The sequence below is a fragment of the Aristolochia californica genome, unplaced genomic scaffold (genome assembly GCF_029961685.1).
Source record: "Aristolochia californica isolate CCGP_79_NKW_82.1479 unplaced genomic scaffold, dmAriCali1.0.hap1 SCAF_1, whole genome shotgun sequence".
Taxonomy (NCBI): domain Eukaryota; kingdom Viridiplantae; phylum Streptophyta; class Magnoliopsida; order Piperales; family Aristolochiaceae; genus Aristolochia; species Aristolochia californica.
In genome coordinates this window covers 55,817,353-55,829,437 of record NW_027181770.1, presented here as the reverse complement: position 1 = coordinate 55,829,437, position 12,085 = coordinate 55,817,353, and the positions used below count along the sequence as shown (strand labels likewise).

The 12,085-nt window shown below is 38.4% G+C and overlaps 1 protein-coding gene across 1 annotated transcript; it reads left to right on the top strand.

Moving 5' to 3' along the window:
- Positions 1-977: 977 nt before the first annotated feature.
- On the top strand, positions 978-4,679 carry LOC137962032 (vacuolar protein sorting-associated protein 2 homolog 3-like). The gene is made up of 11 exons (XM_068808745.1): positions 978-1,114; positions 1,506-1,550; positions 2,442-2,476; positions 2,587-2,637; positions 2,808-2,912; positions 2,992-3,063; positions 3,254-3,325; positions 3,473-3,553; positions 3,712-3,747; positions 3,843-3,895; positions 4,458-4,679. Exons 1-11 carry the CDS (start codon positions 1,081-1,083, stop codon positions 4,507-4,509), a joined length of 636 nt encoding a protein of 211 aa, XP_068664846.1. The 5' UTR covers positions 978-1,080; the 3' UTR covers positions 4,510-4,679.
- The last annotated feature ends 7,406 nt before the right edge of the window (positions 4,680-12,085 follow it).

Below are 12,085 nucleotides of genomic sequence, written 5' to 3'. Positions count from 1 at the left end.
GAAGAGCTATAAATGTTTTTCCTAGGATACACATTTCCAATAAAACTCTAGATAAAACCCTATTAGAGCCTTACTAGGAAATTACATGAACTTTTTAGAAATTTATAAGAAAAATTAAATGGACATGTTAGTGCCTCTTATTGGGAAACAAATGAATAATAATAATCAATCCTATACATTACCATACTTTATCTGATAATTTTTTGGTAAAATAAAAGGTCGTACAAAATTGCCATGAAAATTTGTTTTGTGCTAAAAGTATTACAACATAAATTGTTAAATACTTATTCAAAAAATTTTCATGGCCTATCTTGGTTTGAAAATCTTACCTGAAAAATGATATGATTTTTCTTGTAAGAATGTTCAGCTATAAAAGTGTTTATAGGAAACACGAAGCATTAATGGTCCCTGAAAATGTATTTCTATTATAAATGTCTTTCCAACGTTTTGTGGAAAAGACACTAACGAAGCCTAAGTATTATACTATCTTATGATCTAACTATTAATTTCTTTATACATATATTAAGGGTATATTTGGAACCCCTAGAAAAGAAAAAAAATAAGAATTTGATTATTATTATTCCCAAAAATAGTTAGTGAAAATGAGATAATGATCGTAACTTTATTTTTACTAACTATTTTTTGAATAATAATGGTAAAATTCTCATTTTATTTTTTTTCTTTTTTCCCATCTATTAGCGCGTTCAACTTGGACACCGGAGACACGGTCCATATTTTCACCTAATTTAATAACCGGATTCGAATTGGACCAACCCGGTGGTTTCAAGTCGAACAAATTCTAACCATATCAGATCTGATCAGATCGGAACAGGACGTTGGTAACGGTCTTGATCTGTCATCAGAATGGGCCCAACCTCTATGACCAGTCGGCGTGATTTTACGGAATTTCCATGGGACTTTGGAAGTATTATAATTGGATACTGCCAAATCGAAAAACTATTGGGAGGACCCTTTGAAAAAACAGGGCTTCTTCCCTGCATCTTCCCCGCGCTTACTTCTAATAATCTCAGCTATAAAATTCTCCTCTGAATCTTTGTCCCGTAGTTCGCGAGATCGAAGATGAACATCTTTTCGAAGAAGCCGACGGCAAAAGGTATAGTCCTGAATTCTTGTTGAATCACTGTCCTCCTGATTTGCCTGTGAATCCTCATGCTGTAACTCGTCGAGGCTTTATTCATGTCAAAATTGCTACTTTTGTTTCTTACAATGAATTTTTACTCTAGTAATCATTCTTTTAGCACAAGGATGTGGACGTGTCGATGGATATGTGCTCTGGTATGGGTTTGGTTATCGTATCAGCACGAGGATATGAACTTGTCGATGGAATTGAGTTACTTTTATCGTCAATGTCAGTGGATTATGCTGAAATTCAGATCGGATTATTCTTAGGCGTTCTGCAGTAGGCGATTTCTTGTTAGTTTTATGGTAGTACAGTTGTCTACACTAGTTTTTTTGTGACTAATGCTTTTCTGTTATTGTTGCAGAGGTTATGCGGTCGAGTAAAAGAGAAATGGCTAATGCTACTAGAGGTATTCTCAGTTTCCAGATATATCTTTTGCAACGCTAGAAAGAAAACTTACGTACGGCTCTCGTCTGTTGCTTCATGCAAACTCCAATATATATTTGCTTACGTACCAAATTTTGGCGTCATATGTCCATCTATAACCAAATTGGGGCAGGAGCACATTTGCCTGTTAACTGCTATATAAGCAGTGCCATCCGAGCTAACCGTACATGGAGAGTACGACCATAGATCAATGCAGATTTCTTATTCCTAGATCTTTTACTGGTTCGAGTTTATGTGCCTTATGATAGCTTGGAAGTGAGATTTTTTATGTTGTTTCAAAGTTGATTTTCCTCTGCCAAGGCCTCTGTTATTGCTGCATACTAAGAGTTATTTATTTTCAAAGTATCGTGCGTGTTTATATTGTGCAAGGATCTTGTATGCAGTCTGTGACTTGACTGCCCGTCTGTGTCTTTACTATAACTAAATATGATTTTGAGTTGTATAGTGGTTTTTGGTGCCAACCTTAGAGTGGAGATGAAGCACTATTTTATCAGATGGACTATAGCTTCTAATATGGTTATCTTGGAATCAGTTTATATCTTTTCATTCTCTCTGCTTAGTTCATTGTGAAAAAGGAAAATTTTTACACTACTCAGTTTGGTAATGTTGTACATTGCATACTTTTTGATGCAGCTATTACATCCTGTTATGAGGCATATATGTGATGTTTATTTAGTCTGAGGTTCAATTGCCATTATTTGTTTATCAAAAAAATGAAATTTAGGAGAGGATTTACAAGGATTTCTTTACATCCTAAATTTATCATTCAGGGCTAATGCTATTAAAATTTCTTGGGGAGTGTGTTTTGTCATACATTATCGGCCTCTCACTTGAGTTGCTATTTCTGTTTCAGGCATCGAGAGGGAAATTGCAGTGTTGCAGTCAGAGGTATTTACCGTCCAAGAAGTTATATGCTGGGATTTGATGTTGTCCCATGTAGTACCACATCTGCTATGTGATGCTGTTAACTTATAACTTATGATTTTTTTTTTTAACAGGAGAAAAAACTTGTTGCTGAAATAAAGAGGACTGCTAAAACTGGCAATGAGGTATGTGTTTTAACTGAAAAGGTGCAGAGGCAATGTATTTGTTCCTTGCATGTTCTGCAGGTCTGACTGTCAAGAAGAGATATCATTGATATTATGGTTGTTTTGTTGGTTCAGCTTGAGGGGCAGCTAGGATTACTCTGTTTATTGGTCATATTTGTGTATCTTTGCAGGCTGCAACTAAAATTTTAGCTCGTCAGCTTGTGAGGCTGCGACAACAAATTGCTAATTTACAAGGTAGTAGAGCCCAAATGCGAGGCATAGCAACTCATACACAGGTTCATCAACAAATCTTTCTCTCTCTCTCTCTCTCTCTCTCCATTATTTTTCAGGTTACTGATGTATCACTTGTTGCAGGCAATGCATGCAAATACGTCAGTTGCAGCTGGCATGAAAAGTGCTAGTAAGGCGATGGCTGGCATGAATAAGGTTGGACAAAATTATTATATAGTGAGGGGAATATCGTTATATGTGATTGTTCAGGCTTTATATAAAAATGCTTTGCATTTTTGTTATGGCCTTTTAGCAGTAGATCTTGTTTTATCTTTCCATTAAGTAACAGTTTTGTCTTTGTATGTTTTTTGTTCTATACCTTACCTATAATGTCATTGTTTGGCAGCAAATGGCACCTGAGAAGCAGGCAAAAATTATGCAAGAATTTCAGAAGCAATCAGCTCAGATGGATATGACTGTAAGATTTCATACTGGAGTAACATTGTAACATAATTTTGTTGGTTAGAAAGAACTAAGCAACCGAAAAATTTCATTCAGGATTTAAAGAAACACCAAAATCTTCTGCTGCCTGACTTATTCGTCTTATTTTAATTTTCAAATTCAGACTGAGATGATGTCTGAGGCCATTGACGATGCATTGGATAATGATGAGGCGGAAGAGGAAACTGAGGAGTTAACTAATCAGGTAAGCAACTAAAAATGCTCCTATCATCTGATTGTACTTTTTCCTCTATATGTGGAGGATTGTATCATTTTTCTTGATTCATATATGCTTCTTGCATTAAGAATTAACTTCTTTTTGCATTTTTTGTGGTTATTTATCATTACCTTGCTACTTTGCAGGTGTTGGACGAAATCGGTGTTGATATTGCAGCACAGGTTGGTTTTACTGTGCAAGTACTTTCTAGGCTCTTTTTATATTGGTATCTGTACTTTTAAAATTAAACTAATTTGGGTCCAATAATTCACGACAGTTATCATCTGCTCCAAAGGGAAGGATAGCAGGAAAAGATCAGGAAGTTGACAGGTATGTGTTTTTCTGGTAACCTCCATACATATATGCAAATGTCTTCTTGTTTCTTCGACCACTTCTGAAATATGGGGTTCTGGAATCAGTGTTTTCCTCAAATGCAAGAAGAGAGAGAGAGAGAGAGAGAGAGAGAGAGAGAGAGAGAGAGAGAGTAGAATTTTTTTGACATAAATTCAATTTTCTTTTTCTAGGACAGAAATAGAGTAACGCAATTTTGGAAAAAAGATGTAGCTTTCAAGTTGCTAAAGAAAAAAAAAATTGATACTACTATTTTGTTCTAGTAAATCATAGGTTTTCACTTTTTGTGTCAAGTTCCACCAAAATATGGTGTTTGCATAGTTTAATATTCTAAAAGCATTGAACATTCGTATGCCTGTCTGGGTATCTAGTTTCCTGATTAAATGTTCAATTCTTGTACATGGCATGTGCTTCCTGGATCTGTTTCGTTTGATGTTTATATCTACTGATATAGCATCTGTATTCAGTTCGCTCATAAACAAGTTTTCTAGCCCGCATGGTTTAACCATGCATTCTCTCATATTTCTTTGTCAATTTGCAGTTCGGATGTCAAAGAGCTCGAGAAGCGATTAGCTGCTCTCAGAAACCCCTGAGCTGGCTGGAGTATTTGTACAGTTCCCAAATTTGCTTCAGGAAACCTGAAACGTATAGGACTCGTATTTTTTTGTCTTTCTGCTCTTCAATTAATCTGCAAAACAGTATCTAAGATTATTTCCACGTTTTGTAAAAATTAATTTGATAGTGGGAGGTTCTGTTTCATTGAGCCAAGTGGACAGAGAAATGGCTTTCCTGTCCAGAGTCTAAACTCCTAAAACTCACAGATATCAACATCATCAACGTTGTTCAAAACGAATTAACCAAATCAAATTAGGTTTTCCTGTCCAGAGTCTAAAGTGAACCTTCCTTTTATCTTTTTATCCTTAATCTGAAACCCGAAACAAGTTGACATATTAAATCCAAATGTGCACCTCTAAATGTAAATATGGAGCTTCATCTGACATCGATTCACAATTAACTTTCCCATACGGCTCTATTTTGTTGCTGTCATCATTTTATCAGTTACAACTACATTTCCGGTAGCAACCTAGCATGTCCATAGTTGAGAACTGATTTTCGATTTGTTTGGCCTTGATATCCATGTTACGATTTCGATCCAACTGGTTTATTATTACGATAAAATCAGTTGAATCATAGAGGGAAAGGTGGTTGGTTGGATGGTTAAAACTTGTTTAACCACAAAAAAGAAGAAGAAATGATTGAACTAAGATCATATTATTACGACACTATGTAAAATATAATTATTTTTAGTAAAAAGAGAGAAAACAAGAAGGGCTGATCCCTTGATTATTTGCAGGTTGGGGAAGGGCAACTGCACTCCTGCCCACAAAAAGAAAAGGGGTGGAGCCCCCTTCCCCAACTTTTTAGTTCATAACAAAGAGGTTGAGTAAGGGTTGTGCCCTGCCCTTCTCTCTATTTTTTAAAGATGGTGAGCCCTTCCCCTCATATGGAGACATCTCCTTTTCTCATTTCTAATTGAAGAGGAAGGAGGGTGAGATTGATTAGTTCTCATTACTTCGTTGTCAAACAACAAACATTGATCAAGAAAAGGGACATTTACCATTCTCACGGTTGATCCAATACGAAGTCATTTGGTGCGAAACGGCTATCTCAGCCGTTGATTGGACAGTTGAGATAGCCATTGATAATGATCGGATGATTGAGATAGTGTTTCGCACCAAATGACTTTCGTATTGGATCAGCCTTCTTACCATCTTACTGTATTTTAAAGTTTTATTTACCTAACTACAAAATTTCAAAACTTATTTCCAGAACTACTGGATTTCAACGTTTAAAATCCACTTGATTGGTCAATGTTCCACCTCAGCAAAGTTTGTCCACCTAGCACTACGTCAACTCTTTTTTACGACTGGCGACCTGGGCTCAACTCCTCCTTTCCTCTTTTTTCTTCCTTCTTTGTGTTTCTACTCGGCTTTGATCATGCCTAAAACCTATTTCTTTTCCATTTCCACGAGTTTGCTACAATGATGTACAAGATCTTTCTAATAACAACATTTTTATTCTTTTGCTTCCGATATGGAGGAGGTGGGAATCCACAAGGTTGTTTCACCATCCAAGCAGAAAGCAAGCAAACAATCATCATTGAACTTTCCCCCTTTCACGTTTTGAATGTTTTAGCTCTCATACAAAATTTATGCAGGATTTTAGTATTGTATTTAGGTTTTCAAGCTTGTTTCTCTAGGTGTGATATTTTCGTGTTTTTTTCTTGAATGGCTTGACGCTTTCTTTTATCAAAGAGAAAAAAAAGTCTCAACTCTTTGTTCTCTTGTTTGGTTCATGGGTTCTCGAGGGAGCTTGTCTTCTGAAACTTGTTGAATAATTTTCTAATTCTAAAATCTAACTCTTTGGTCAATAAACACATCTTCTATACTTTTTCTTTTTAATTTTGAAATCCTGTTTTTTAAAGTAGGGATTATTTGAGACCAACTTACAAGCTTTGGGATGTGATGGAAACCCATTGAAAAGGTTTGCAACATTCATTAGGTTATATTCTTTACTCAAGCTTAGGTCTCACTGATTATGCATGTAAGGTTTTATGTAAATTCATTAAATTATTTATATTTTTATATAATGCTATGGTCAATGACATTTGCACAATCAAACCATCTTTGGATTATATTGCTCAAAGCTCTATGTGCTCAAATATGTAATAGTTTATTCTTATTAGTCAATTATTAAGTTTTGATGAAGGTTCTCGTAAATTGCTTGACATGTTATGTAAAAAACTCTTGCATCCAGATTTATCTGAACTCTATAACCAAATTTATAGAACTTGCCTCTTTTATGCAAATTTTTTGAGGGTCCAAACCCAATCTATAGGTCATATGATCTCTTGAGGTAGTCATTCAGCTTCATTAATTGAGTATTACTTCATTACCTCAACTTGACTCAAAGCTGCTATTTTGGTATCTACTTGACTCCTCAGCTTAATTATTACCTTGGATTATTCTTAGTTATTATTGTTGGATTATTATTCTCAGCTTGCTCTACGATGGCCCTTAAGAACACTAGAGGCTAGAAGTCTGTCTCTGCTTTAGAAGATCAAGCGTCCAAGCCATTCCTATTACTGGTACTTCTATAACAGGTATGGTTTCAACAACTTCTTCATCTTGGATCATTGACTCTGGGGCCTCTGAGCACTTGACAGGTAATGATACCGTCCTCAATTCTATAGTTCATTGTTTACCAGACAAGGTTGTTTCTATAGCGGATGGATCCCAAACCAAGGTATATGGTGAGGTCCACATTCGCTACACCTACTGTTCATTTAAAAGAGGGCTTATTTGTCCTTGAGTTTCCACTAAACATTTTATCAATAGTCAACTCACCAAAAAATTTAACTGTTCCGTCACCTTTTCTCCTACTTCTTGTCTTCTTCAGGATTTGAAGACAAAACATGTTATTGGTAGAGGCCATGAAAGAGGGGGGCTCTATTATTTTGATTCACCAGCACAAACAACCACCACTACTGCTCAACATACAACTCTTCAATGGCACAATAGGTTAGGACATCCATCTCTTCAATCACATACATAGATTATTCCCACATTACAATCCATTTCCAATCTCAACTATGAAAACTATTAAGTGAGTAAACACCAAATGAGTACTTATTCTCCTCCCGGTGAAACCATAAGTGTTGTCCAATTTTCTTTAGTTCATACTGATATATGGGGCCCTATGAACATCTCAAATGTTTCCCGGTCAAAGTATTTGGTTACATTTGTCTCGGGCAACATGGTTGTTTTTATTAAAAGAGATATTAGAAGTCTTACCTTTTTTTAAGCCCTTTTGTGCCATGGTGTCTACCCAGTTTAACACTACCTTAAAAATTATTTGCTCCGATAATGCCAAGGAATATCTGTCTATAGACTTCCAATCTTTTTGCCAAGAAAATGACATAATTCACCAAACCTCTTGACACTACAACAAAATGGTGTCACTAAAAGGAAAAATAAACATCTTCCTGAGATTGCCCATGTTGTACTTCATCATATGTATGTGCCTTATTTCTACTGGCCCCATGTCATCCTCTCAACCTGTTATCTTATTAACAAATTACCTTCTTCTGTATTTGGTAACCAGATGTCATATTCCTATTTATTTCCTGGTGATAAGTTAGTTTTTGGGTGTACCTGTTTCGTTCATAATACGTTCACACATACTACTAAATTGGATCCCATGACAATTAAATATATTTTTTAGGGTACTCTCGTACGCAGAAAGTATATGTCTTTTACAATCCGTCTCTTCAGAAACTGTCTGTTTCTAGTGATGCCACATTTTTTGAGGACCAACCCTTTTATCCATCCAATGGTGCCCCACCTGTTTTTTTTGCAGCCAATAAGTTTCCTAAACCTATTGTGACAACTGATGACTCCGCAACTCATGGCCGTATTGATGTGCCCCCTGAAACATTGGTCGACACTACACCTGTGGAGTCTCCAAATTCCTTTAACGTAAGCTCTTCATCTCCACCTCCTATTTTGATCCTTCATTTGATACACGACCCATTGCTCTTGTAAGGAACCTAGGGCCTGCACCCATCGGTTATCACCATCTTACTAACAATTTCTTGCTTCTATTTCTTTTGTTGTTATTTCTCAATCTTATCAGGAGGCCCTACTAAATTCAGGATGGAAAACAACCATGGATGAAGAAAAGACAGTTCTTGACAAGGATCAAACGTGGCGCCTTGTTTCCCTACCATTTGGAAAAAAGTCGATGGACTGTAAATGGGTCTTCACTATCGAACAAAATCCGGATGGCACAATGGCCTGCCTTGTGGTTAAAGTCTATACCCAATATTATGAGATTGATTATGAGGAAACTTTTTCTCTAGTCGCGAAGCTCAACTCGGTGCGTCTCTTATTATCTCTCACTGCTAATTCTCACTGGCCTATTTTCAGCTAGATGTAAAAAATGTCTTCCTCAATGGTGATATTAAGAAGAAAATTTATATGCAGCAACCACCTGGAATTGTGGTTGAGGGTGACTTGGTGTGCCGCCTTAAAAAATCATTATATGGTGTGAAACAATCTCCGCGAGCCTAGTTTGATGAGTTTAGTCAAACAACGGTTCGATTTGGGTTCACAAGGTGCTCTGTAGACCATTATGTATTTGTCAAGCATACCGAAAAATGTGTCATACTACTTGCTGTATACATGGATAATATTATCTTGACGGGTAATGGTACCAATAAAATCAGTCAAGTAAAAAACAAGATATGCAACAAATTCAAGACGAAAAACTTGGGACTCCTCAAGTATTTTCTTGGTATTGAGGTTCTTCAGTTCAAACATGGTATTATCTTATCACAGAGGAAATGTGTTATTAACTTGCTTGAAGAAATAAAAATGATGGGATGTTGTCATATTGACACCCTTATGGAAATACAAAAATATGTGTTGGCTTGAGAGATGAAGTTATTGTTGGCAAGTACAAGAGGTTAGTTGGCAAACTTATCTATTTCACTGTGACTAGACCAAATATTCTTTTGTATTCAATGTGGTCAGTCAATATATGCATAAACCTCAGATGTCTCATTGGTAAGTATTGGAGAGGATTCTCGGGTACTTAAAAAAGATACCACAACAATGGCTATTCTATAAGTGTCATGGTCATCTTAATATTGAATGCTTTGCCGATACGGATTTGTTTGGATCATCAGATGATAGAAAATCTACTTCAAGATATTGTACTCTAGTGGGAGGCAACCTTGTTACATGGAGGAATAAAAAAAAGTGGTTGTAAGGTCTAGTGCTGAAACAGAATACAGAGCCATGGCAAATGTGGTAAGTGAGCTTCTATGGATTAAATCTCTTCTAACTAAATTGGGATTCCACAAAGAAGGTTCTATGGAACTTTATTGTGATAATCAAGCAATAATTCACATTACCTCCAACTTAGATTTCCATGAGAGAACTAAGTATATCGAGGTGGATTGTCACTTTGTGAGAAAAAAGTTGCAAGCAGGAACCTTAAGTTTTAAACATATCTCAACTTATAGACAACTTGTTGATATGTTCACGAAGTCAATCAACTCCAAAATTCTCTCCACTACAAAGCTAGGCATATATGATATTTTTTCACCACCAACTTGAAGGAGTATATTGAAAGACATAGACAAGCATGGGTGTCATTATTATAAATATTGTAAGTTTTTTTTTATCTTCTTCATCTCTCTAGGGTGAAGAGTGTATTTGTAATTTATGTACTCTTGACATTTATAAATAAAGGCTAAAGGTGAAGGTTTGGACAACTTCTACATGCCTTAATCTCCGGGCTTGGACAACTTCTACAACCCACATCCGTTCTTATCCGTTCTTACCTCTCTTTCTCTCACATCCTCTACAGTAAACACACTTTGTACAGTTATTTATTCTCACTTCCATATGAGAAAGCACAATCTTATGTGCTCCTCGAGAACATTGAGAACAAGAATTTGGTTTCACCATAAAATTCCTACATACTAGGAACCACAATGGCACAAATAGTTCAAAATCTACATAGCTGACGACACAGAATCTTGTTGGACGAGCAACTCCCATAACCCAATGAGAGAAAGCCTAAGAGCACCGATTAAGGCAGCTCCTCAAGATCATCATCAAAGGTCCGTACAAACTACGTAGAAGTATCTAGTTGATACTAAGCAATATTTTTTAGGGAGAATTAAGAACAATACGTGGTTGGTTCTGCCTCATGAACCCATTCATTTGGCCTTTATGTCTCAATGGAGAAAACCCCTCACACGCATGGTTTCAACCGTCAGGAAGTATCGGGGCCAGCGCCAGAGAGGTGGGCCCTTGATACTTTCTCTCACTGTTTCACGTGTGCTACACGCAAGGGAAATTAAGTTTCCCTCCTGTTGATATTTTAGGGAGACTTTAGGACTGACGGATGCAGAGGAAAAACCGGGTATCGGCGTCAGTGGGAGCTGCGGAAAAGAGCGTCCGTGGGACACTCGGCATCGGGGAAGAGAAAGAGAGAGAAGCTCGGAACTCTCTCCCCAGCTTCGTATCGGTGCCTGTGTGTGCGCCAGGAAGACGAAGCGGGGGAGAACCTTCGGTCCACCATTGACGCTTCGGTGAGAAGCAGCGAGAAGGATCGAGCGAAGTCGTCGCCGTTGTTGAAAAAGAGAGAGCCGTGTAGGCTCGGATCTTGGCACAGTCGCAGGAAGGCAGAGGGCCTAGAGATGACGCGTGGACCCATGAAGCTTCGACGGTGCTGTCGAAGCAGAGTGGGGGTTCGGATTCCCACAGACGACGCCGTTGTCGTAGAGAGGCGAGCCACAGAGGCTAGCTGTCGACGCTATTTTGGTGAGAAGAAGCAAAGAGTCTCTCGGGACTGAGAGACCTCCAGCGTCGTCCAGAGTGACACAGCGAAACAGAGGAGGAGCTCCAGACTCTGTTGTGAGATACAGAAGAGGTGCTGCTCCAGACTCTGCTGTGAGATATGGTAGAGGATTCTCACAGCAGAGGAGCCACTCCAGACGCTGTTGTGAGATACAGTAGAGGAGCCATGAGCATTGCCGTACGACGCCGTTGCCGTTGTCGGAAGAGAGAGTTTCGTCAAGAAGACGAAGCAGTGAGCTTCAGTCTTGCTAGGAAGACAAAGTAGTGAGTTTTGGTCTCACCTGGACTCGCCGGTGCTGAAAGAGAGGATAGGCTCATATTAGAGGGTGGAGTCGTGGACTCGCCGTTGCCAGAGGGTGGAGTCATGGACTCACCGTTGCCAAAGGTTGGAGTCGTGGAGACTCGTCGTTGCTAGAGGGTGGAGTCATGAACTTGCTATTGCCAGAGGGTGGAGTCGTGGACTCGTCGTTGCCAGAGGCTAGAGCCGTGGAGGCTTGCCGTTGCCAAAGGCTGGAGTCGTGGAGACTCGCTGTTGCCAGAGGGTGGAGTCGTGGACTCGCCGTTGCCAGAGGCTAGAGCTGTGGAGGCTTGCAGTTGCCAGAGGACAGAGAATCGTTGATTCCAGCGGGAGTCATTACAGTAGTGAATCCTTCCAATGGTTGCAAGCAGATGCAACAGGGAGGTCTTCCAGTGGCTGCAGGCAGCCCGTTGCCGGAGGCTGGAGTCGTGGACTCGC

Excerpts from the sequence above, each read along its gene's own strand:
- LOC137962032 (XM_068808745.1), top strand. The coding sequence starts at position 1,081 with ATGAACATCTTTTCGAAGAAGCCGACGGCAAAAG. Across the intron at positions 3,326-3,472 it reads CAGCTCAGATGGATATGACT|ACTGAGATGATGTCTGAGGC; the intron begins GTAAGATTTCAT and ends TTTCAAATTCAG. Across the intron at positions 3,896-4,457 it reads AAAGATCAGGAAGTTGACAG|TTCGGATGTCAAAGAGCTCG; the intron begins GTATGTGTTTTT and ends GTCAATTTGCAG.